This window comes from Crinia signifera, chromosome 4 (genome assembly GCF_055691185.1).
Source record: "Crinia signifera chromosome 4, ASM5569118v1, whole genome shotgun sequence".
Lineage (NCBI taxonomy): Eukaryota > Metazoa > Chordata > Amphibia > Anura > Myobatrachidae > Crinia > Crinia signifera.
In genome coordinates this window covers 153,304,057-153,331,984 of record NC_139220.1, presented here as the reverse complement: position 1 = coordinate 153,331,984, position 27,928 = coordinate 153,304,057, and the positions used below count along the sequence as shown (strand labels likewise).

Below are 27,928 nucleotides of genomic sequence, written 5' to 3'. Positions count from 1 at the left end.
CTGGACTTTGGTAATGTATGATTGTCATCACCTGTGGTGAAACACCTTTCTTATCATTTATCTAGCAATCATACATTACCAGGGAAGCCCAGGAATAGAGCATTTTCTGCCTCATGGAGAGGGTCAGGTAGGCAAGTACAGTATGTTACAAATGCCACCAATTTGCAAACAGCCTGAGCCAGCTATAGAAAGCTATCTGGCTGTGATCACTTGGAAGGCTCATGTGGTCCTACAATAATGAATTAGCCCTTCAGTGTTGTAAAAGTGATTTTTTTTTTAGTTGCTCTACTGCCTGTATCAAGAAAAAAAAATGTTGCTATCCAATATCAAGGCATATAAATATATTATACTTTTGTTTTATAAGATTGCCACTATGGGCCGGATGCACTAAGCTTCAAAAGTGATAAACTGGAGTGATAAACAGCCAGCCAATCAGCTCCTACCTGCCATGTCACAGACTGTGTTTGAAAAATGTCAGGCAGGAGCTGATTGGTTGGCAGTGGTGTAGTTAGGTGCCATGGCGCCCGGAGCAAGGGCATGTTTTGCGCCCCCCCTCCCCCCCAATATGTCATAGGTGAGGCTCCTGCGCAGTGAAAATTTTGTACAGACCAATATTATACCACACACCGTAATGCCCATTGCACATTTTAGTGAACTTTGTAATTCCAATTACACATAAGCCCACACATGATGCCTATTGCATACTACAGTATATAACACACCGCAATGCCCATGACATACTATATAACACTCCGCAATGCCCATGACATACTATATAACACTCCGCAATGCCCATGACATACTATATAACACTCCGCAATGCCCATGACATACTATATAACACACCGCAATGCCCATGACATACTATATAACACTCCGCAATGCCCATGACATACTATATAACACTCCGCAATGCCCATGACATACTATATAACACACCGCAATGCCCATGACCTACTATATAACACTCCGCAATGCCCATGACATACTATATAACACACCGCAATGCCCATGACCTACTATATAACACTCCGCAATGCCCATGACATACTATATAACACTCCGCAATGCCCATGACATACTATATAACACTCCGCAATGCCCATGACATACTATATAACACTGCAATGCCCATGACATACTATATAACACTCCGCAATGCCCATTGCATACTATATAACACTCCGCAATGCCTATTGCATACTATATAACACTCCGCAATGCCCATTGCATACTATATAACACACCATAATGCCCATTACACATTTGACACATAAGTGCCACTTACCTAGATGCTCAATGCCAGGGGCTTCATGCTCAATGCCAAGGGGCTTCATGCTCGATGCCAAGGGGGACTGAATTTGCTTGTTGCCCAGGGGTGCAGAACTGTGCAGCACCCCGCTCCCGGCCGCTGTACAGCAAGGTGGGAGGATGGGTGCAGCAGGGTGGTAGGGGCGGTGGGTGGGTGCAGCAGGCTGTGAGGGTTGGTTGGTGCCGCAGGGTGAGTGGGTGCAGCAGGGCGGGATGGTTGGTGGGTGCAGCAGGGTGGGTGGGTGTGTGCTTGCAGCAGGGTGGGTGGGTGGGTTAGTGCAGCAGGGTGGGTTGGTGCCGCAGGGTGGGACGGTTGGTGGGTGGATGCAGCAGGGTGGGTGGGTGTGTGCTTGCAGCAGGGTGGGTGGGTTTGTGCAGCAGGGTGGGTGGGTGGCTGCTTGCAGCAGGGTGGGTGAGTTTGTGCAGCAGGGTGGGGTTGTGCAGCTGGGTGGGTGGTTGCAGCAGGGTGGGTGGGTTTGTGCAGGTGGGTGGGTGGGTTTGTGCAGCATTTGGGTTTGTGCAGCAGGGTGGGTGGGTGGCTGCTTGCAGCAGGGTGGGTGGGTTTGTGCAGCAGGGTGGGTTTGTGCAGCTGGGTGGGTGGGTGTTTGGTTGCAGCAGGGTGAGTGGGTTTGTGCAGCAGGGTGGGTGGGTGCGCGGGTGATGCAGGGTGGATGCAGCAGGGTGGGAGGGTGCACCTTACCTCACCCCTCCCCCTGCTGTGCTGAGCTGCGTTGCTTCCACCCCTCCCTCCTCTGGGTCCGGGAGAGAGACGCGCTGTGCTGCTATGTAAAATTCATATCTCCCGCTGGACCGCTAGCAAATAGGCGCTCGCGGTCCAGCAGCCACCAGTTGATTGGCTTTTGGACTGCAAGCGCCCATTGGCTAGCGGTCCAGCGTGCGGGAGACGTGTTGTTACAATTTTACATAGCCGCCGCAGCAGCACGTCTCTCGCGGGGGAGCGGGCAGGGCAACGGCGGAGGCGGGCGAGCGAGCTGGCGGTGCCGGCACAGCTCTGACGCCAGGCTAGCTTCCTGCGCCCGGAGCGTGTGCTCCGCCGGCTCCGGGCTCGCTACGCCTCTGTTGGTTGGTTGCTTATATCACTCTTGAAGCTTAGTGCATCTGGCCCTGTATCATTTATCATTATTTATAATTTATTGGTATGGGCCCCTGTCGACCTTTAACTGGCCCTGCACTGGAATGGGGCATTCTGGGTGTATATGGTTGCTGCGCAGCCACGAACACGAACTACCCGCAGCCGGCACACGCATCCATCAGTACAGTATACGCACCGCAGTGACCGCAGTACGTTGCCTGGGTGAATGGCTTTTAAAGGCTGTCAGTTAAACTCATAACGCAGGACCCGTGTCAATTGGGTGGCTCTCCAGCTGGCCACGCCTCTACTCGTCGACGTCATGCGAGCGAGACGTCTGTACATCCTGAGCGAGGCGCAGGATGTGTCACGTGATCCCAGCGGGCGTTTCTTTTCGTGAGGTGACCGTGCGGGGGACGCGGTAGAGATGGCGGCGGTCAGGTACCATGCGGTACCGGGAGGCGGGGAGAGCAGTGACAGCGATGATGCCTGGGAAATCGGGGATCCCCGAGAACAGAGAGCGGTAAGGCTGAGGCAGGCGTGATCTGTGTCAGTGGGGCGCGCCTCTCATTGTAGGAGAGCCCGCTTGTGCCATGGTCCTGCTCACACACAGCCCTGCTCCCACACAGCCAGTATTATTGTATATTGTGAGGGCAGAACAGGTTGTCCCCAATGAAATGACCCAAGACGTCACATTGGTTTCCACCTTTTCATGTCTGTCAGGTTGCTTCCGACATATATAGCCCGTATGCCTGTCAGTGGGCCCAGTTCTTCCAGCTGTATGGCACTCATTGTTCCATACGTGCTCCAAGGCACTCCATGTTCAACTCTGTGCGGGTTGGGATTGTTTGGTCTACAGCAAGTAGGTCGACATGGGTTTAGGTGGACACAAACATTAGGTAGACAGTGTCTAGGTCGACAGTCAAAAGGTTGAAATGGGGTTTTTCACTGGGTTTTTACCCGAATGTCGACATGGACACAGTTTCCAGTGCACCGCATACCCTCGCTTCGCTCGCAATGCTTCGGGCACGGTGCCTTGCTGCGCTCTGCACACTATTTTATTCTCCCACCACGCCCTAGTGGATGGTAGGGCATAAAATAACACGTCGGCTCAAAAAACAGTGAAAAGCCCCCTGTCGACCTAGACACTGTCTACCTAATGATCTGTCGACCTAAACCCATGTCAACCTTGACCCATGTCAACCTATCCCTGTGTCGACCAACTTGCTGTAGACCCAATTACCTTATCTCCTCCGTGCTGGTGGTTGTACACCCCTGAAGGATCAATTTGTCAGGACTTCCATTGCCTAGTGTCCTGTCAGATATATATAATACCAGCAGTGGCAGCAGGCAATAAATCAGAAAAGGACAGCAGCAAGATGCCAACGTTTCAAATGTATTTCAAATTTATCGTCGGGGCAACAACATACATTGAAGTTACTCAGCGATTTATTCAAGTACCCGCATTCACAAGAACATCTTCTCCGGGCGGCTCCCGAACACTTCTGTGGTCGCACCCGGAAATCGTCACCCAGTGCACCCATCACCACCATGTTAACTATTGGAACAATACATAAACATAGCATGGAAGTACTGGCAACTGCATCACACAATACAACATGTCATGTATTCAAAGGACAACAAATTAATAAACTACAAGAAGCAATTAAGCCCCATATTCTTATTGCATCCACAGGGACTCAATGTGCCTAGCATTAATCTCCATTTAGCATTGGGGGAGTGTCTGGCTTTGGCATAAAGCAGGGGTCTTCAACCTTTAAGACAACGTGGGCCACCTAAAAAATTCCAGTGAAGCCTGAGGGCCACTAAACTCTACTGCGGTATTTCGGACAGCCCCATAGAATCACAGCTCCCCTATAACATCAGCACAGTCCTTCATAGATAGTTGGCACAGCCGCCCATACTCAGCACAACCCCCCCCCCCCCCCCCCCCCACACACACACACACACACACACACACACACATACATACCCCAATAGTCATCAGCAGCCAATTTGGGATCCAGTGCAAACAGTGAAATATGTGGCCCCCCCATATATAATTTGATATTGAATAAATTGCACGCGCCGTAGGCGCGCTCCCAAAAAGTGGTGTGGCCTAATTATAAGGATGTGGTTTAATTTTAAAGGGTGTGAACTAGCAGGAAAACAATTACCTGACACCTCTTTTGCAACCTGCATGACCAGACATTGGTTACCGCAGGAATGGTCTTTGTCCTCACACGCTTAAGTTGACTGAAGGCTGCACAGTGACATATAAGCATGAAGGCCCAACACAGTGAACTAGTATGCCTCACAGATCAAGCCCAAACAATGAAAGGCTATTTAAATCAATATAAACTCTTACACTGTTTATCCGTAATGCCCATTACACATTGTGCATCACACCATAGTGTCCATTAGACATTATGCCACACACCCTAATACCTGTTGTACATTATGTCATACACCGTAATGCCCATTACACATTATGCCGCACACCGTGATGCCCATTACACATTAATCCACACAAAATTATGCCCATTGCACATTATGCCCCACACTGATGCCCATTATGCCACAGACCATAATGCCAGCAGTACTCCTGCTTTTACATATGATGCCCCAGCAGTGCCCCCACACAATGCCCCAGCAGTGCCGCTCACACACAATACCCCAGCAGTGCCCCTCACACACAATGTCCCCAGTAATGTTATTATTATTATTATTATTATTATTATTATAATTTTATTTATAAGGCGCCACAAGTGTTTCGCAGCGCCGTACAAATGCCCCACAAACAATGCCCCCAGTAATGCCTGCAGCTTTGCCAGGTCCCCTGCTCCAGCCAGCTGTACCTCCTCATCCTGCAGCTTTGCCGGGTCACCATCCATGCCTCCTCCTGCAGTTTCGCCGGGTCCCCTCCGCCAGCTGTGCCTCCTCTTCCTGCGCCAGGTCCCCTGCTCCCGCCAGCTGCGTCGCCTCCTCCCGCAGCTTCGCCGGGTCCCAACTCCCCAGCTCCCACCAGACGTGCCTCCTCCTCCCTCAGCCGCGCTGGATCCACTCCTATAGGCCTATGTATCTGGGCCTATAGGATCTGATAGATATGTATCTGGGACCTCCCAGAGCATTTTTTCGACAATCAATTAAGAGAGGTACTCAGAAGCAGTGACAAGCCATATCCTGTGGAAAAGCTCCTGGTGACTGGAAGGTTACTGAAGTTTGCTCAAACTTGGAGGCAGAATGTCTGGGACAATTGGGTGTTGGAGGTGGTCTCCACGGGATATCGACTAGAATTCTTTTCCAAACCCAGACTGGAAAGATTTTTAATTTCAAAGCTCCCCAGCCCAGGGGCAGAAAGGGAAGCTTTAAAGTCAAGCATAAAAGGCCTTCCATTTGGCCTCACAGCCTCACCAAGGGTGTTTACAAAGGTGCTAGTGGTTCTCATCAAATGTCTCAGAAAGGCCCATACCGCAAGTTTTTTCTATCTGGACGATCTGTTGATCGCCGCTCAGTCAGAGAACAAAGCTGTCTTAGCGTCAGAAACTATGGTACTTGTATGTTAGTTGGGTGCCCACTATAGTTAGTACGCTCATACTTCCACTATCCATGTCGGCATGGAGTTTATTTTATATAGTGTGGCGAGCCACCGAGCCCGAAGCGTGGCGGAAAACTATGCAAATAGCTTAGTGGGCTCCCAACTAACATATAAGTACCGAAACCATTCTTCAATTTCTTCAAGATCACAGCTGGTTGGTCAATTGGGAGAAAAGCCATCTGGTTCCCACTCAAACTATCCAATTCCTAGGTTTAGTCATCAATGTGTGCTGTTAGATTGTTGAATCACACTGCCACAACAGGTGAAGACATCCTTACGATGGTGGGGAAGCGATCGTCTGGCGTCCAGGACAAAGTCCTTTTCAAGTCCACAGTAGGTGGTATTAACTATGGACGCAAGCATCACATGATGGGGGGCGCATTGTTTGGACAAGACCAGCCAGGGCATTTGGTCACCGCAGGAATCAGAACTGTCATCAAATCACAGGGAGCTAAGAGCAGTTCGTATGGCATTAGAAGCCTTCAGCACAGACGTTGCAAGGTCTCATCTTTGAGTGTTTTAAGACAACGCAACCACAGTCTCCTATATCAACAGACAAGGAGGTACAAGAAGCCATCTGTTGCTGGAGAAGATCCAAGACCTCATGTGTTGGGCCGAGAGGTGTCTATTGTCAATCTCAGCACTCCACGAACCAGGAGAAGGCAATCAGTTGGCAGACTTCCTGAGCTGAAATTGCGTCCTACCCGGGGAGTGGGAACTAGAGGACTCGGTCTTCCAGCAAATAGTGCATCGATTTGGTCAACCACAGATAGACCTCATGGCAACGGCGAGCAATACGAAGACAACTCAGTTCTTCTCCAGAGTTCCAGCACACGGCTCTTGCGGTGTAGAAGCTCTGTCCCAGGAGTGGAAGTTGTCTCTGGTTTACATTTTTCCACCATTTCTGCTCATTCCCAAAGTTCTGTGGAAGATCAGGTCAGAACAAGTCCAGGCGATAGTCATTCTCCCGTATTTCCCCAGGAGAGCTTGGTGGTCTATGGTGGAAAGCATGGTTGTGGCAGAGCCATGGTGTCTAGCAATCTGTTGAGGCAAGGTCCGGTTTGGTGTCAAGATCTGTAAAAGCTACATTTAGTGGCCTGGAAATTGAGAGGCAACAATTGAAGAATAAAAGTCTGTCTTCGGTAGTGGTCAACATCCTTCTACAGACAAGGAAGAAGGTCTCTTCAGACATTTATTATAGGGTTTGGAAGATCTTCGCTGAGTAGTCAAAAGACAAATTCGAGTTTCCTAATGCGAATATGTCACATATTCTACAGTTCCTTTGTGACGGATTCGACAAAGGTCTGGCAGTAGCAACGTTGAAGGTACACATTTCAGCATTAAGTGCTTTGTTGGATAAAATGCTGGCAGAACACAATCTAATCAAAAGATTGTCAGGCAATAAAATGAATCCGGCCAAGAGTTAGGTCGGTGATCCCTCAATGCGATCTTAATTTAGTTCTGAATGGTCTAATGTTGGCTCCGTTTGAGCCATTGGATAGGACCAAGTTGAAATTCCAAACATGGAAAATTATTTTTCTGGTCACCATCGCTTCGGCCAGACGAGTGGGCGGGTACTTGTTTCCTAGCACGGCGCCCATCGCATACTGTACTTAATGGTATGCGATGCAATCTTCCCGTTAAATTAACAGGAGTGCTTGTACAATGAAATATCGCTCAACATTGCATGCCAGCAAATGGCATGCGATGCGATGCAATTTTTTAATTGTACAAGCACCCTGATGGGTGCTTACAATGTTAAATGCACCCCGATTGTCAATGCCACCCCCAATATCAACGCCAACCCGAAGCGTGGCGAGCACAGCGATACGCATCCTCCGACCTTTTCATACCCCAACTATCCACGTCGGCGTGGAGTTTATTTTAGATAGTATGGCGAGCCACCAAGCCCAAATACGACGCGGAATACAAGCCTGATTCGTGGCGAGCAGATGCGGAATACATGTGAAGTAATCCATGTCCCCCCCGCGGGGCTCGCCTTGCTGCGCTCGCCACACTTTCTAAAATCAACTCCACGCCAACGTGGATAGTGAGGGTATGAAAAGGTTGGAGATGCGAGAGAAGAGAATCTCCATACCTTGGATGTGGTTAGGGCAATTAAGATTTATTTGGATAGGAGTGCGAGTTTTAGGAAAACTGAGTCCCTGTTAATTATTACACAAGGGGCAAAGAAAGGATTTGCTCCATCCAAACAAACCATCTCAAGATGGCTTAAAGAAGTAATCAGCTTTACGTACAAGAAAGTGGGTCGTCAAGTTCCGGGAGGAATAAAGGCACATTCGGCTAGAGCGGCTAATTTTTCGATCAAGGACATATGCCAAGCATCAACATGGTCGTCTGTGCACACTTTCGCTAAGCACTATGCTTTAGATGTGTCGGAGGAACAGTTTGGAGGCAGAGTCCTGCGGCAGATATTGATTTAAGGTATTGTAAGCCCTCCCTACTGCTTTGGTATATCTCATTGTGGGCTGCCATGAAGTAGGAAGAAGAAAACAAGGATTATGCTTACGATAATTCCTTTTCTTAGGAATACTTCATGGCAGCCTATATTTTGTCCATTCCCCCCCCCCCCCCATTTGTGTTTTTCCCTTTTTGTCTAATAGATGAGGGAGAGAGGGATGAACCCTCTTATGGGCTGCCATGAAGTATTCCGAAGAAAAGGAATTATCGTAAGCATAATCCGTTGTTTTTATTTGACATTGTGTTTATTTTTGTAAATGAAGCAGTAATACAATGTAAAAGAAAGCTACAGCATCTTCTCTCCAATAAGTGTACTGTACATACATGCTACCCAATGTATATGGGCAGCATTCCCATTCATATATGTTCCTACAAATGAGGAACAGGTGTTTGAGCAGAATACATTATGTGCCTTGGGCATTTGGAATACCTGGGAGCATTCATGTTGCCAGCCAAGGGCCAGCAGAGGTTCAGCTTGAGGCTGGATACCACGATCGGAGCTCTCGACTCCAATCGGATAGTTCAGCCAGGACCCACCAGGAACAGGAACTGCCCAGAGCATCATTGAGTTGCCTTCCCATTGTCCAAGGGTAACATCCGTGTATGTTGACAGACTGACCCGGACTGCTAAGCCACCAGGCTTTCACTTGTGGTGCTCCAGGGGGATCGACAAATCTGTTGACCTTTCACCTGGAATTAAGGCTTCCTCGGGGTAGCGGAATACTTACCATATTCTGCAGGAGAGTAAGGAGGCCTATATTTAAAATAAATCTACTGAATACTATGTTTCACTATAGTTATTATAAAATTAGATCTGTTTACCTGAGCTTCTATCCCATGGTTCTCCCCGGAATGACTGTTTGTTTTGTTTATCCGTAGAATGTGTGCAAGCAAGTGGCAATTGAAAGCAATGAAGATGCATTGAAGAATGCTTTGACTTTGGGAAATGTGAAACTAGTTGAAGAATTCTTAGATTCAGGTAAGGTCAATTTGATGTGTAGATATGTATTATGCTCACTAAGAATTTCGGTACTTATGTTAAGGAGCACATACACGCTGCGATGCGGGCTGTGCGATGCGTGCTTTGAGGTGCGCGCTCCGCGGGACACCTCATTGCACAGTACAAAAAGTATGTGCTTGCACATACTTTTTGTACTTAGTTTTCATCGCATTGCATGCACAACGCATGCACAGGCAATGAGATGTGATGCGTGCTAGTTAAGCACGGAACGCACGCCCGTATCGGGACGTGTATGGGCGGCATTAGTTGGGCGCCCATTAAGCGATTTGCTTAGTTTTACGGGTCCCCTCATGGGGCTCGCCACGCTTCGGGCTTGGTGGCTCGCTGCGCTCGCCACACTATATAAAATCAACTCCTTGCCAACATGGATAGTGGGGGTATGAGTGTACTTACTATAGTGGGCGCCCAACTAACATATAAGTACCAGAATTTCTATAGTGGTGCCTGATAAATGTCCTCAACTCAAGTATTGTAACAGACAATCTTTTACTTGGTCAGTATGGAAGAAGAATATCTTGAACCTTTTTAAAGTATCTTGCTTAGTTGTCACCTGCCTTTGATGAAAAAATGGAGGATGCTATGTTAAAAATGTCAGTTTGCATTAAAAGGACCTGTTTTATGGAATGTGTTAAATTACCATAGTTTCCCATGGAAGGAATGGGGTCTCCAACTGTAGATAAGGGTTTTAAGTCATATTGCTACTTCCGGTTATATTGTACCTGTTGTTGGAAAGATTCTTAAGCAGTGAAATTGTTGAGTTTGACAGCTAAATTTCAATAGAGAAGTGACCTTTTGTTTTTTAGCTCAGACATAAATACAGATGTCTTCCCTCGTTAGTGCAGTCACGTTAAACAGTCCTTCTAATTGTGCCTTGCTGTGAATTTGTTAAATGCACTAACGCTGAGTTACTTTTCCTACATCCCCCCCCCCCCCCCCCCCCCCCAAAAAAAAATGTATCTGGTCACCTCATGCCACATGCTGTATCATTGGATTCAGCAAAGTCTGCATTGTGCACCTTATTTGCACATGGATGCGAATAGGAGCTAGCAGCTCTCATGCTTCCTGTGCTAAATACATAGTTTAGAAGAAGAGTTATGCCTTTGTTATATAGTGGTGGATGCTTCTATTTAATGCACTCCTGGAACTATATATGGTGGATCAGTTACCATAGAAACCTTCTCCAACAATGCTTTCGCCGGCTGAATCTTAATGGTCCAGTTCATCTGTTCTACAATCCCCACCGACCAGGATGCTAAGCTATGTGATATACTGTATCTTTTTTATACCCAGGAAGTTACAAATCACTTTCATGACCTTGTTGGTAATTTGCCCTGTGTTCAGTAATCATATGAATATGCCAGAAGAAAGCACCTTTGGGGAAACCCAGCTCTATAACCAGCAACAAAGTACAATGTTCTCACATAATCCAATACAAAAAAATGGTGACTAAAGGCATTATATCAATGCACTCAATGATTTAGATCATAGGCATCTACTAGATCCATATCAGAAAGAAGGTTAAGGAACCAGCATGCAGGTTCAAGATCTCCCTCACCACCTATCCAAATAATTATTCAATATTGTATTAAACTGACTCCACAATTACAGGACCAAGGGGAGCACAGACAAAAATTTACAGGCCATAGCAAGATCCACAAAACTAAAGGGTGGAGTAATTTAGAACGAACTGGGCATGCGATCAGGCTGGAGGAGAGACGATTTTGCACCCTCCAAAGGAAAGGCTTTTTATGGTCAGGGCAGTAAAAGTGTGGAACTTTCTAGAAGAAGTGGTGCCTGTAGACTTAATTATTTTAAATCAAGGTTGGACAAGCATTTATTGGATAAAAATATCCAGGAGTACAATCAATAAACATAATTTAGCCCAAAGTAAAATTGAAGTAAAAAATTCAAAAGGGGATTTATCATCTAGACAACACCTGTAAAGGATGAAGGCATGGATCCATTCTCCCAAGGGCTCTACCTGAACCATATGACAGACAAATTTCCTGCACAAACATGCACTGAGAGTAGGTATGGAAAGACCACCCAAGGTTGCCTAAAGAACAAGCTTTGACAACCCATAGCAGGTACCCTATACCAGGATTGTAAAATGTGAACCCAGTTTGTAGTGGATGCCGGTGACTTCCCAATGGTCTGGATTCTTATGGTCAGTAGACCCACATCTGAATCCTGACTGGTAAAAGCCAGACAGTCAGAATCCCAACTTAAATGGGCCATTCTCTCTTGGGGGTGTCCACAAACCTTTTAGAGGGAGAATAGAACCTGTGGCATGCGCAGCGAGCCACCGAGACCGCAAGGGACTTTTTCTTTTGTGTTCACTCCTCTGTTGGAGTAACAGCAGTCGGCTGACGTCTGTTTAATCACCATCGGAATTCTATCATACCACACCCATTTGTAACAGGTTGAAACAAACTTAACACCTTTGATAAAGCCACTGAGACGGTGAAACGCGTTAGCATTTGCCCACACCCACCCACTTTGGACTGAGCCGGACCAGCTTCAGATGACATTATTTTCAATTGGACCCCCACTACACCCAGATTAAGGACATCTCCACCAATTGGCCGTAATTGTGGCGCACCACTCCCCCATTTTGGGACAACATTCCCACTTTATTTACTCAAGCTTCAAGCCCCTGGGAGTTATATGGACACATTGGCCTCCAACTAAGGTGGACGTAATTAAACCTTATATTGACTGTGCTTTGGTCTCTCATCTGAGGTATTATAGGAACGTACAGCCTACAATTCCTTTTGTGTGAGGCTTTATTTCAGATATGTGCTAGCAAATATACAGTATACCAGTAATGCTGTTTTTTTAACATTTGGTCACAGAATCTATCCTATTAAATATATTTTATTTATATTGTAAAATCAGTCCATTATTTTCCATTGATTTTATACAAAATTGTTCAAACGGTTATCAGCACTGCTACCCAACCTTTCTTCTTTGTAATCTAGTTTCAGGTTTGACTAACCTGACAACCCAGCAGCTGGGTGAAGTATCTCACATCGCAGCGCCACCTTCCCATTTCCCCATTACAGGGGAGAGCTCTTTTTTTTTTTTTTTTTTTTTTTTTTTTTTTTTTCACTTTAAAACAAACCTCAGCTAAACAAATTACATAACCTGTAGTGAGTCACATCAATCAATGAGAATATACTTGATGTTATGGACAAGGGGCGGTACTTGTTTCCTAGCACGGCCACACCGATTTACATCGGGGTGGTCGTGTCGGAAAAATCGCGTCCATCGCATGCGATTTGGTCGCATGCGATGCGACTGACCCGATTTTTTGATTGAATGAAATGTAAATCGGGTCCCTGGGACCTGATTTTACATTGGATTCAATGTGAAATATTCCCTAGACCCCCCAAATTTTCCGACGTAAACCCCACCCCACGATAGACGCCAACCCGAAGCGTGGCGAGCGGCGGCGGTGCGCGTCCTCCGACCTTTTCATTCCCCTACTATCCACGTCGGCGTGGAGTTGAGAATAGAATAGTGTGGCGAGCGCAGCGAGCCACCGAGCCCGAAGCGTGGCGAGCGGACGCGTATACCTGTGAAGTTATACGCGTCCCCTCGTGGGGCTCGCTGCGCTCGCCACGCTTCGGATTCGGTGGCTCGCTGCGCTCTCCACACTATTCTATTCTCAACTCCACGCCGACGTGGATAGTAGGGGAATGAAAAGGTCGGAGGATGCGCACCGCCGCCCCTCGCGGGCTCGCCACGCTTCGGGTTGGCGTCTATCGTGGGGTGACGACGGGGACATCTATAATGTGAAATGGGTCATATTGGCCCATTTCACATTTTTCACATTTTTTTAAAGGTGAGATGGACTTAATCAAGTCCATCTCATCTTGTGCCATTATAATGGCACAAGACCGACGCGATCCTCACGATTTCAATGTTAAAAAATATTTTAACATTGAAGCCTATGGCAAAATCGGGGGCATCGCGTCGGTCGCGTCGGGACCAATGTTAATGGTCCCGACCGACGCGATGCCCCCGATTTTGTACCTTTGCCGGCAAAATGGACCTGATTTCAAAGGAAATCGGGTCCATCGTGTGGATCGTGTACCTTAAATTAAAGGTACACGATCCACACGATTGTGGCCGTGCTAGGAAACAAGTACCCAAGGGGCCATATGTACTAAGCTTGAAAGTGAATACAATGGATAAACCACCAGCCAATCAGATCCTAACTGCCACGTCACAGGCTGTGTTTGAAAAAATGACAGGAAGGAACTGATGGGCAGTTTATCACTCTCCATTTTATTACTTTTCAAGATTATTACATCTCTCCCAAGAACGGCATCAAAGGAGGTATATTAAATATCTCTCAATGAAGAAAATATGTATGTTGTTGCTACTGCATCTCTTTTAAAACTATAAATCCTATATGAAAAATCTTTTTAACCCAAGCAAGGTGTGCTATAAAATAGTATCTTTATATTGTAGGAGTTTTGCACAAAAAAAAAGTTCAGACTCTCTGAGGAAGAACCCTAGTGGAAATCTGTGAGCTTTTTGCACCGCATATTGAGGAGTTTTTGTTCTGCGTTTGCTTTTCAGGAATAAATGTGGACTGCAGTTTCCGGTTTGGTTGGACTCCATTAATGTATGCGGTGAGTGTTGCCAATTTGAAAATGGTACGTGTACTTCTGGATAGAGGAGCCAATGCAAGTTTTGAAAGGGGTATGTATAAGGATGGCTTCCATATAGTCTTACTGCTAAGCATGATACAGCGAATAGAGGACTTTCCCTGTTTTGTTTATTTCTTAACCTGGGTGTACACACACGACTTTTTTTTCCTTTTTTGCGGATACTTATGTGTCAGAATAAAAAAAAAAATCAAAATATTCAGCGTTAAAGCACTATAGAGCTGACAATTTGTACTCCTGCGACATCCTCTTTTTGGCACTGCGTGCAGGACGACTGGGGAGGTCACTAGTGATAGCCATAATGCAGCATAATGACTTCACCTGTACTCCAGCTAGGTGGTGTGGAGTTACTAAATGCATATCCAGTGGGTCAATGCAGTGTTCTTTAACTTACGTGGTATATGAGAGCAGAAGACCCACTTGAGTGCTCCTGATAACACAAAGACACTGCACACAGACAGCACCACACCTGGGTTTGTGACATTGCTACTTCGACCCAGGAGGACTGGTAACATACAGAGTAGTCCGAGTCACGTTTTAGTTGAAAGTGGATGTTAAGGTGTAGCACAAGCACTAGGTGGAGGGTCCATAATGTAGTGATGTGTGTTCGTGTTGCATTGGTTGACTCCGCTGGTCATAAGTACTGCAGCTGTGAAATTGCAGTTTCTAGGCTTTTGTGCATGTTAAAAACCCTCTAATAAAATGTGCCCAATAATGAAATACTCCTTAACCTTAATGTTCTGAGACAATGATCTGACTTATGTACTGCCAAAAAGTCTGAATATTTTCAACTTCTGCTTGTGGTATGTACCCCTTCCAGTAAAGAGGTGATTTTTAGAGAAATGCTATGCAATCTGTGACATAAACTCACTGTTTTTCAACGTGTGGGTGAGAAGTCAGGTTTTAGCTAAGTGTATTCAATTCATGGGATTATTTTTCTGAACTAATGTAGTTAATAATAATAATCTTGCTTAAAGAGGCATATATACGGGACGATTTCAGCCCCTTTTCTAAGCGATCTGACTAGATCGCTTAGAAAAGGACCAGGGATTGCTCCGTGTGTATGCCCTGCAGCGATGGTGCTGTGTGGTCCCACACTACGCTATCGCCCACAGGGAAAGCCCCACTCAGCACAATTGCTCAGCACAAAGCATTGCGGGACCCCTGCAGTGTGTGCTGAGCGATCATGCTGAAGCATGTCGCTCAGAAAAAGTGCCCATGTGTATGGGGCTTAAGGGGTAGTACCAGTTATTGACTGACTGCTCTGACTAGCATCCGTGTGATACATTGGTGGTTGAGGATAGGTTATTTAATATGGTGGATTGTCCACTGTGTACATCCTGTTTAAGATTATGTTGTCACATTGTAATTTATTTCTTCCATTTTGCAAACTTAAAATATTTGCCATAAACTTGTTTTTCTTATTCTGGTAGATAAGTGTACAGTGCTTATGTCTGCATGCTCTTCAAAAGCGCCGGAAGAAAATATTGTGAAATGTGTAGAACTACTGCTGTCAAGGAATGTTGATCCAAATGTATGCTGCGGGTAAGATGGCTTTCTCTTCTGATTGCCTTTCATATATATGTTCAGTCTTATTTATTAACGGTACTTATGTAGTATCTGGGCGTCCGATTTAGAAATCGCATCGCATGCGACCAAATCATATGCGATGGTCAAGATTTTTCCATAGGATTCAATGTTAAAATGGTCTGAGTCCATTTTAACATAGAATTCAATGGGAAAAAGGGGTCCTTTTCCTTTCCCAACTATCCAAGTGGGCATGGAGTTGGATATAAACCTGTGGCGAGCGTAGCGAGCCACCGAGCCCAAATCGTAGCGAGCCCCGCGAGGGGACACAGAATACTTTTTAAGAAATATGCGTCCCCTCGCGGGGCTCGCTTCGCTCGCCACGCTTCGGGCTCGGTGGCTCGCTGCGCTCGCCACGCTATATAAAATCAACTCTATGCCCACTTGGATAGTGGGGAAATGAACAGGACCTTCTTAACATTGAATCCTATGCAAAATCGCATCGCATCGCATCTGATTGTATGCCTTAAGGTAATGCATACAATCACAAAATCGGACGCCCAGATACTACATAAGTACCTTATTAACTTATTTAGCGCCAGCATACACAGTTGCGCTTTACATCTGGGAACAAAAACAGTAATAAAACAAGACTGGGTAATACCAGGTAAGAGGTCCTTTAGCTTTCTTCGAGTCTAAGAAAATAGGCATTGATACACAAGGACAAGTGCTTCATGTTACTTGTCGTTTCAGCCAAAATGCAGAGGATCTCTATGGACTGTATGGTCCTGAAGCATTGGCCTGGGCTTAGTGAGACGTGTTAGTGAAGACATAACTTATAAAGTTATGTGGACTGAAAATATGTAGATTTAATTAGGTAGAGTAGTTTATGGTGATTATCTGGGTAATTCTGGAATTTGTATGATTGCTTAGCGAGTTTTGGAGACTAGAGAAGTAATTTTGTACATTGGCATATTCCAGTGGGTAAAGCCTATAATGTAGTTAGTGTTTGGGTGAGTAAGGTAGTTCTTGGACAGAGCAGTGGTGTTGCTCTGGGAGATATTTTTAGATAAGTGAAGAACAGCTTATACCCCTTTCAGAGAATTCTGTTTTTTTCAGAGATCCGGTTGTAGTCGGATCCAGAGGACCGGGCACCAATCGGATCAGTTTTAGGGACTCCCAGGAGGCACGGCTCCTCTCCCATATAAACAACCCCCCCCTCCCTCCATGCTTAGTTCATTAGTGTTTTGTTGGTGCCAGAAGGAAGCTGGTGCACCATGTTATTCAGCATGACTAGACAAGTTACTTTTTTCCCATGGACCTCCCCTTGTATAAATCCCTGCTTCTCCCATTCCCTGGTGTCTTTTTTTCCTGTCTCCTAGAGGCAGGGAAGTTAATTTTATTTTGGGCTCACTTCTTAGATACAGGTGGTCACTTTTGGATGGAAGCAGCATGGGAGCGTGGCCCTTTTAGGGTGTCTGTCCATGTGATCTACATATGCTATATTGGGAGCCTGTTATCTGTAAGTCTTCAAATTCTACAAACATGTACCTGTAAAGGGAACTGTCTGTGGCCTGCTTCTCTTCCTCCATGTGCGGGCAGTGAGGCTCCAGGAGACGCAGAACGCTGCGGGGGCCAGGAGTGGCATGTGTAGTGGACTACAATGTCCAAGATGCATAGCGCCGGCTGGCAGAGACGCGCACTTCCTCTTCCGGCGGGGGCCCCGTCTTTGAGCCTATTGCGCATTTCCAGCCGGCGGCTGATTTTAAATGGCCAAAGTAAAGCTGCAGGACTGGTGGAGCAGTGGCAACGTGTGCAGTTCTTTTCCTTGTAAAGGTATGACATGGGTTCCTTTCTATATGCTTCATATTGGCTTATTACATGAACATACCTTTTTAGGTTTTATGTTCATGCAGGTTCTGGTGTTGCAAGATGGATCTGCCTTCCCCATTAGAGATGACAGTGCCCCTGTGAGTGAGCCCTGTGTGTGTTTTGCTAGGTAGGTTAGATGTTATTTTCAGTGTAGTGACAGGCTTTTTCTTATTCCATAGTGTGCCTTCTGTGTTGTAATCTGTGTTGTATGGCCTGTGACAAGATATTTGAGTCTGTGCAAGGCAAAATGCGAGGATTGTGAACCTCAGCCTGCATCCAGGGACAATCAGTCAAAGATATTAAAGGATCTCGTGGACTGGATAAAGCAGTCATTTGTATCTAAGGATGAATTTATGGAGCTGCAGGGGACTAAGATCTAGAGACCAAGCAGGTTGTTGTTATGAAGTAGCTAACTCTTCAGATGATACATATGAAGATGTAAATGACTCTTCAGATGAGCTTGGAGAAATTAAAGAGGATGTGAGAGCGTTTGATTTTGAGACAGTCAAATTTATTCTGAAAAATATATATAAGACTATGAATTATAAAGAACCAGTTGAGCAGACCTATTATTTGAAGACAGGTCTAAAATAGGCAGATCTTTCCCTGTTCATCAAGTCATAAAAGATGTCGTTGTTAAAGACTGGTCAAACTTAGAGAAGAAACAGGGTAAATTATTCCGTGTGAATCGGATGTATCCTATAAAGGATGATGAATTTATTCATGATGAAGTGGTGTGGTCTACCAAAAGTAGATGGAGCATTGGCGGAGGTAACATCCCGCACGACATTGCCACTGGAGGACGGTGCCTCATTTAAAAATCATATGGATCGAAGATTGGAGAGTTCATTAAGAAAATTACATTTTTCCACAGCAGTATCCTTAAAAGCAGGGGTCTCTATGGCATCGGTGTCTGCTTCCTCCACCTTTGTCAGTGCTGGGCAGATGACTGCTGATGTCTGAGGGAAGCATGGGAAGCTCCCAGTGGATTGCTGGTCAGGCATATGACACAACATGGTTTGTCTCCATGGCAAAGCCATCAAAAGACCTTTTTCATCATCCGCCATTACCAATATTATTTTCAAGTACCCCCAACTGATTTGCAGAGTACCCCCAGGGGTACTAGTACCCCAGGTTGGGAACCACTGGTCTAGAGCATTGAGAATGTGGTCTATGACCCTTCACACTGACGTTGACGAGAAGATTTCTAGGCAATACATTTTTAAATGTTTGGAAGTCAATAAGAAATCAGTTTAATTTTTATATGAAGCATCTTTAGATCTTAGGTCTTTCGCAGGTAGAGCAATGTCAGCTGGTGTTGCTACAAGAAGAGCGCTGTGGCTTAGGGCCTGGTCTGCTGACTCTCATTCAAAGAATTGATTAGTTTTGTTACCATTCGAAGGTTCTTTTCTATTCAGAACTAAGTTGGATGCACTTTTATCCAGACTTACTGGCGATAAATCTCTTAGGCTTCCACAAGATAAAAATAATCGCTTTCAGTATCCTGCATCATCCAGGAAGACTTTTAAATAAGCCAAGTCATATAGGCCTGGTAGGCCATATGGTCAAATAGGTACGTTTGCCTCCTCTCGTCAGTCCTTTCTGCAAAATTCCAGAAGAAGTGGAAGACTATGACGGTCAGCCATTCTCTGCGGTGGGAGCACACCTGTTCCATTTTCCCATCATATGAGATGCCTCATTTCAGGACAAATGGGTACAGAATGTGGGTCGAGAAGGTTATCTTCTGGAATTCATTCAAGTACCTATCAACAACGTTTTTATAGAGTCAAGGAGGCCAAGATTCACTATAGAAGGAAAGGAGTTGATGAAGATTTTAGTCAACCTACTGTTTATCAAGGCAATAGAACCGGTACCGACAAGTCAGAGAACAAAGGGATTTTACTCCAATCTCTTTCTGGTGGAAAAGAACGCTGGTGGGTTCAGAACAATTCTAGATCTAAGATGTTTGAACCAGTTTCTAGAAGTGAAAAAGTTTCCTATGGAAACCATGAAGACCATCACGGCAGGCATAAGAAGAGGGGACTTTATGGTGTCCCTAGAGTTAAAAGATGCTTATTATCACATACCGATTTCATCCTCTGCATCGAAAATTTCTCAGGTTCTCCATAAAAGGGAGACCTTATCAGTTCACATGCCTACCTTTTGGACTTGCCTCCTCTCCAAGGGTGTTTATGAAGGTGCTAGTAACTTTAGTGGCAGTTCACAGAAGAATACCCTTCTTCCTTAGGCCTTACTTGGACGACATCCTCATACTGCTGGAACATCTACAGACTGTGGTCAACTTCCTGCAAGCTTACGGTTGGCTAGTGAATTTGCAAAAGAGCCTGTTAAACACCACTCAAAGAATCACATTTATTGGGGTGAGAATAGAGGTGCATGAAGATAAGAGACCTCTCTATCTCGTTGACATCTTTGAAAGAATGGTTGGGCCCAGTGGAGGATGAGAACCTTGCAATGGGCAATTCTACCATATCTAAAAAGAAGCGTTGCCAAGACAAGGAAGATAAGTCTATCAGTCAAAGTAAAGAAGTCTCTATCCTGGTGGACAAAGATGGCATTAAAGAACAGAGCAATGCCTTTACAGTCACCATGGTTTCTGTACATCACAACTGACGCAAGTCAGTCAGGTTGGGGGGCTCATTGCGAAGGAGAAACAGTTCAAGGTATTTGGTCAAGGGAAGAGTCTGAACTCATCAAGTTGTCAGGAAGCCGAAGCAGTTGAGAGCAGTCAGGGTGTTTTTCTCAGTCAAGCTGTCGCATTTAAGAATGTTTTCTGACAATACGTCTGTAGTGGCCTATATAAATCATCAAGGAAGCACCAGGAGCAAGTCACTCATGATGGTAGTCTCAAGAATCTGTACGTGAGCAGAAGATAACTTAGTCATTGACCGCTATATTCATGCCAGGAGAGCAGAATGTTCTAGCAGTCTTCAATACATACTTTTTCAAGGCATTATGAATTGAATGTGTCTGTACCTCAGTTCGGTAGTCAGGTCTTGCATAGTGTATTTGACAATTAAATCTATGTAAGAGCATGAGTATTGTGTCCCTCCCCTTTGTTAGTGCTTTGGTATTTCCCAATGTGAAGGCTGCTATGGGATCATAGAAGTAAACATTGGACTATACTCACCGATAATTCCTTTTCTTCTTCGAGACCATGGCAGACATTATTTGCCCTCCCTTGTGTCTATTTTTCCCCAGGAATGTGAAAGGAGACACTCGAAAAGACACCAGGGAATGTGAGGAGCAGGGATTTATACTGGAAGGGAAGATCCCTGGGGAATGAAGTAACCTAACTACGAGGAAAGGGGATGAAATCCCAATGTGAAGGCTGCCATGATCTCTAAGAAGAAAAGGAATTCTCGCTGAGTATAATCCAATGTTTTCTAATCATGGCTTCTAAAAAAGGGTGCATTCAGACTGAGTCTCCCAAGCTACTATCTTGTAGATCTTGTGCTCTGTCTGAACAGGATGCGGTCCAGGATGTTTTGTGTATAAACTATTCCTTCCTCCTAGTCAGTCCTCTGCTCTTGTATCTGTACTCCCTGGGCTGCTTTTCAACAGCTCCCAGGTACTTTAGTGGATCGCCTTTATACTCCTATGGGTCCTCCTGTGCAGGTCATTCCACCCATAGTACAGCCACCACCACCATGAGTTCACACATTGTCTACAACTGTGCAAACCCTGGCACAGACAACCGCAGCAATGCAGGAATTGCTGCCTAGAAAGACTGTTAGGTGACCAATACTTCCTTTCAGTCCACCCAAATGAGACCTCTGAGGAGGATGCTGATGAAGAGGATGATACTAACCTCTCTATAGCTGATTCAGAGGTAGCCGAAACACAATCTCATATCATCTCAATCTCTAATTGATGCCATTAAACTGGTGCTGTTTTCTGAGGACGAGGGACCTGCACCAGTTGCAAAGCAGACCAATGTTTTAAAAACAAAAGGTCATTCAGACTCTAATTCCATATTCTGACTATTTGATGGAAATTGGAACAGATTAATAGAAAACATTGGGTAAAAAATTCTCCTATATCATTGAAATGGATTTCTAGATACCCTCTTCCACCGGATGATTGTAAATTCTGGGAGACTCCTTCCCCAGTCAACTCTCCTGTCTTCTGTTATTCGTCTGCTAAACCTTCTGTACTCACGGTTACCAAAGGTTCTTCCTTTAAAGACCCAACTGATAGATGGAGCAGTCTCTTAAGTCTATTTACACACTCACAGGGGCTATACATAGGCCCACTGTGGCTTGGGCTGCTAAAGCTGTGGTACCATGGCTCAAGGTAATAGAAGGTGAGTTGCCCACAGATGCTTCAGAGGGTTGTAAGCTGTGCCTCTTTCATATTAGAGAGGCTGCTTTTTACATTAACGAGGCTCTTTCAGATGCAGGTGTGCTTGCTGCTAAGGCCTCAACAAACTCCGTGCTGGCTCGTCTCATGCTATGGCTGCAACCATGGAAAGCTTCTTTGGAGTACAAAAGGACATTAGAAATGTTTCCTTTTTAAAGGGAAAGTACTTTTTGGAGAGGAGCTCAATAAAATGGTAGTCTCCTTGGCGGCTGCCAAAATTGCTAGTTTACCGTCAGCCCTTCCATACAGGCCTAATGGGCCCTCCACACATGCTGATATTAAGGCCTTTTCTAAGCGACTTTGCTTAGTGTGGCAAAGTCGCTTAGAAAATGCCCCTATATCGGTGTGAGTGTGTCTAGGGGCTATAGCAACAGCAATGCCTGACCCCATGCGTTGCTGGCAGAGACTGATGGTCACTGACCATCAATCTCGCTGATCGTCTGTATTCTCCACCGGAGAACACTGAGCCACAGCGCTGCAGCAGAGCCGACCTAGCGTAGCTAGGAAGTCCTACACACATTGCTATGTGTTTAGGGCCCATAAGGCTCCTCCCCTTCGGTCCTTTCGTCCTCCAGGAAAAGCCAGAGGGCAGAGTTTTCCCCATAACTCTGGTGCCTCTAAATCCACCAAGCCCAAGCATTCCTGGGCTACTAGGCACCCCTCCGCTAAGCCTGAGTAGCCTGACAAGCCTGCCACATGATGGGACATGCCTCCCCCAGGGGTACTCGGGTAAAGCGGACAATCTCAAGGTGATATTATAATCCCTGCTACAGTCCAAAGGGATAGTGCCTGTTCCTCCGCACCAGAAGGGTCTAGGATATTATTCGCCCATAATGGACATACAGGCCTATAATGAATCTAAAATCACTCAACAAATTTGTGAAGGTGCCCAGGTTCAGTATGGAAACATTGCGGACTATAAAGTTGGCAATGGAACCAGGGGACTACATAGTGTCCCTGGATATACGGGATGCTTTTTTATACATCCCTATTGCTCCATCGCACCAGCGGTTCCTCCGCTTCACTTTATAGTCACAGCATTTCCAGTTTCAGGCACTTCTCTTTGGCTGAGCCACAGTGCTGGGGATTTTTACAAAAGTCATGGTGGTTATGGCAGCACATCTTCAGTGTTCCCTTACCTGGATGACCTCCTACTAGTAGCCAGGTCACCAGAGGTGTTGTCCGAACACTTACAAACAACATTGACTCTACTTCAACATCATGGATAGATCCTTAACTGGGAAAAATCCACCATGTGCCCGATACGGAGGATTGCTGCATATAGGTGCAATACTGGATTCCAGTGCGCAATGACTGTTTCTGACACCAGACAATTGTCAGAACTTGCAGACAAAAATAAGTCTGTTTCTTCGCAAACAACAGGATACTCCTAATCTGGCGCAAATGTGGATGTTAATTAAATAACGAGCAGCTGGTTAAATTCGGGGGACCATCAACTTCCCCAACTCAGGAACCGTAGAAAATAGAAAAGATGTGAATAAAACCAGCGCTGGATAGTAATGGGAGAGTTCAATTGGATATGGCAAACAGCATGAATCCTACTTCTGAACGTCCCATAGATGTATGCAGGTGGCAGTAACTTGAAAGGCAGGTGGGATCAGAGATATCCCCTAACGACAGACACTTACTTTCAAGTTCTGACCCGCATGCACGTAGCAGTATCTGTACAACTTCAAAAATCCCCACGTCTGTACACAGGCAAATTGGAGTTAGACTTACTTTAGCTTTCTGTCACGCGTGCACATAACAGGTTCTTTACACCAAACGCTCCACTCCTCTGAAAGAATAAATCGTTTTAACCTGCAGAGGAGTGGAGCGTTTGGTGTAAAGAACCTGTTATGTGCACGCGTGACAGAAAGCTAAAGTAAGTCTAACTCCAATTTGCCTGTGTACAGACGTGGGGATTTTTGAAGTTGTACAGATACTGCTACGTGCATGCGGGTCAGAACTTGAAAGTAAGTGTCTGTCGTTAGGGGATATCTCTGATCCCACCTGCCTTTCAAGTTACTGCCACCTGCATACATCTATGGGACGTTCAGAAGTAGGATTCATGCTGTTTGCCATATCCAATTGAACTCTCCCATTACTATCCAGCGCTGGTTTTATTCACATCTTTTCTATTTTCTACAAGTCTGTTTCTTCGACACCCCAGGGTCTCAATTCATCAGGCGATGCTAATTCTAGGCCTGATTATGTCGATGTTCAACATGATCGAATGGGTGCAATATCACTCTCGCACGCTACAGCGTCTGATTCTACTCAGGTGGGATGGCCAGTCGCATCGAATCAGGTCACAATTAATGATTCTGACTCCAGTAGTGTGGGTATCTAAACGCTCATCACCTAAATAAAGGATGGCCATTTTGGATCAACAACTGGGTTCTTCCAACTACGGACGCAAACCGGCAGGCTGGGGGCTATAGTAGAATCCCGATCCTTACAAGGAAAATGGACTTGGGCAGAAGCTCAATTATCCATCAGTATACTGGAGCTGTGGGCAGTGTACAATGCACTACGCCAATCACAGGACTTTCTCCAGAGCTGACCGGTACAGGTACGGTCAGACAATGCCAACAGTGGCTTATATAAGCCACCTAGGCGGCACTCCATGTCAAAGCCATGAGGGAGGTATCAAAAAAGATTGACTTTGGCCAAACAACACGTCCCAGCATTGACGGCGGTGTTTATTCACAGAATCTTGAACTGGGAGGCGGACTTCCTAAGTCGCCAAGATGTTCACCCGGGAGAATGGCCCATCCACCCAGAAGTGTTCTTACTTCTAGTGGAACGCTGGGGTCATCCAGATATAGACCTGATGGCATCTCGTTAAAATCACAAGGTAGCTGCTTATGGGTCACAGTCCCAAGATCCACATACCGTGGGAGATTCATCTTCCATACATATTTCCTCCAGTTTCCATGCTTCCACGAGTGCTTCAGAAACTCAAACAGGAAGGCGGAAACCTCATATTAGTGGCCCCTGCCTGGCCCAGACATCATTTGTTTCCCGACCTTCATCGTCTGTCAGTGGATCAGCCACTTCTATTACTTCTCAGGCATGACCACCTCAGCCAAGGTCCTTGCCTGCATCCAGATGTGCAGCGTCTGTTTTTGACAGCATGAAGCTTGAATCGGCCATCCTGACACACACAGGGTTTTTGGACAGCGTAGTTCAAACTATGAGTAAGGCCCGAAAAACCTGCTTCAGGGATGATATACCATAGCGTATGAAAGCGTATCCGGACTATTTGTCTACAGCAAAAAGATAGACAAGCAATAGGTAGACACCATTAGTTAGACAAGCAAAAAGGTTGACATGCCAAAAGGTTGACATGGGGTTTTTCACTTTTTTTTGAGCCAACATGTGCCGACAGACGGCATTTCATGCCCTACCATCCACTAGGGCGTGGTGTGAGAATAAAATAGTGTGCCGAGCGTAGCGAGGCACCGAGCCCGAAGCATCGCAAGCGCTGCGAGGGGCTGCGGTTCACTTCAAACTGTCCATGTCGAATGTGTCGACATTTGCGTAAAAAAAGTGAAAAACCCCATGTCGACCTTTTGACTGTGGACCTTTTGGCAGTGTCAACCTTTTTGCTTGTCTAACTAATGGTGTCTATGTAATGTTTGTCTATCTTTTTGCTGTAGACAAATGGTCCCGCTTCCGTATCGCATACCTACTTCTCTTGGTTTTCAGGACCGCAAAAATACTTGCTTGGTTCTGGCTTATAGAGGCAAAATCAAATGGTCATCGAATGGTTTTTCTACAATCGATGCAGATTTGATGCCCGCTCCCGTGTAGTGTAAATCGAATAGAAAAATAGTCTAGTCAGGCAAGACTATATACTACAGATCTGTACTATATAGTCAAATCGACTGCATTTTGCGTACCATTCAATCCCAATAGAATCGATAGCAAAATTGCACCGTGTGTACCCACTATTTGATTGGCCTCTCTTAAGGTTCATATTTCGGCCCTTTTCAATATGGTTTTTAAGAAAAATTGCTTCTTTACCTGATACAGGTTGAGTATCCCGTATCCAAAATGCTCGGGACCAGGAGAATTTTGGATAACGGATTATTCCGTATTTCGGAATATTTTAATATTTCAATGATGTATTTTGAAGTATCTTGCATTTATGCTGTATAAACACATAATATACACACAAATATATTTTATTACCACATAAAATACACACAAACATATTTTAATTGTTCAAAAAACAAGGTTTCAAAACGTGAAACAAAATGTGTGTACTATCTCAGCACTGAATTTGAATGCCAAGCAATCATTGTCTTGCACATATATAGTGCCAGTTACATATCATGTCCCCAGTGATGCTGTTACATATGTCCCCAGTGAGTTTTTAGCAAAAAAAAAAAATTTTTTCACTTTCTGGAATGTCCGTATTTCGGAATAATTCGGATAACGGATATTCGGATACGGGATACTCGACCTGTATAATGTACTTTTCTTCAAAGAGTAATACGTATTCAGCCTCCTTATGTTCCTCCCGCGGCAGCTTTAGGGAAACACCCGTTTGAACCTTTAAAAACTGTGAATTTGAATCTTACTTGAACGTCACCCGATGTGGCCAAAAGACAGAATCTAACTGATTGATTGAAAACATCCCCTCTTCACCTCTTTTCCTTTTTAAAAGCTTTAGTAAAGTTACCCCATAATCTTTAGAAGTGCTTACACCAACATGTTTATTTTAGTTGATGCCTGTTTTAATGATGAGGATTTTTTCTGACCATAGCTTTTAAAATCAAATATCTTGTAAATCAAATTTCAGTATATATTGTGTGCTGATTCTGATGATCTTTTTGACTTTTAGGCATCTAAATCTATAAAATGTTTTGTCCTAAGATTGTATTTTTCTGTTACATGTTATTTCTTGGTTGCTGAAGTCAGCAAATAATTCTGTTAGCTATGCCTGGCCCGAGTAATAGTAACTGGGTCTTGCCAGCCTGTAGCACACAGATACAAGTGTTGTACTGTATATCAAATCAGCAGAGTCTTTGGTGTGTTCTAGCCTCATTGCTTTGTGACTAAAATGCATTTTCCATAAAAAGGGGTGCCAACACTACTAGTCTCATGGGATCTTGCATGCAGAGAGGGGCTGTTTGGCGTGAGTATATCTGTATAATAAAACAGTCATAGTTTTATTTTGCTTTCTTAAAAATTTGGCTAACCTTTTTACCCATATTGGACACATTTTATTACATTTGTTAGAGGGAAAAAAGTCTTAATGATGGTCCTGAAAATGCAATGTTTTCTGTAAAAAAAAAAAAAAAAAAATCATATTATTTATTCAAAGGCAGGTTGGCACACACAGATAAACCTCTAGTAGCTGCCTTGGGTGCTCACCCAATGCACCTAAACACAGGTGCATTCATAGATATCCAGAGAGATTGAACAGAGGTGCACTCACCAGGGACCAAGTTGTCTTCTTTACAGCTGGGTCATGTCCTGACAAAGGTGGTGTTCAGCAGCCGAAACATTCATGCACGTTAATGAAAAATGTGTGAGTAATGAACTTGTTTTTAACCCCTTCCTGACAGAGCTAGTTTTTGCGTTCCTGACAGAGCCATTTTTTTCAAATCTGACATGTCTCACTTAAGTGGGGATAACTTTTTTTTGCTTTTACTTATCCCAGCGATTTTGAGATTGTTTTTTCGTGACACATTGTACTTCAAATTAGTGGTAAATTTGGGTCGATACAGTCTGTGTTTTTTTGTGAAAAATACCAAAATGTCGTGAAAAAATGGAAAATTTAGCGATTTGCAAAATGTTAAATTTTCTGCTTGTGAGACAAATAATCATACCACTCAAAATAGTTAATAACTAACATAGACCATATGTCTACTTTATGTTGCCATCATTATTTCAACTTCCTTTTAATTTTTTTGGACACTAGGAGGCTTCAAATATGAATAGCAAATTCT

The 27,928-nt window shown here is 44.9% G+C and overlaps 1 protein-coding gene across 1 annotated transcript in view; it reads left to right on the top strand.

Annotated features, from left to right (window-relative positions):
- The first annotated feature begins 2,704 nt into the window (after nucleotides 1–2,704).
- The window catches only part of ASZ1 (ankyrin repeat, SAM and basic leucine zipper domain containing 1), a 126,546-nt gene continuing 101,322 nt past the window's right edge, over nucleotides 2,705–27,928 (top strand). Inside the window, exons 1-4 of the mRNA XM_083182804.1 lie at nucleotides 2,705–2,924; nucleotides 9,360–9,459; nucleotides 14,092–14,214; nucleotides 15,614–15,725. Coding sequence (XP_083038930.1) covers nucleotides 2,829–2,924; nucleotides 9,360–9,459; nucleotides 14,092–14,214; nucleotides 15,614–15,725 — 431 coding nt within the window. The 5' untranslated portion in view covers nucleotides 2,705–2,828. The remainder of the gene's footprint in view (nucleotides 2,925–9,359; nucleotides 9,460–14,091; nucleotides 14,215–15,613; nucleotides 15,726–27,928) is intronic.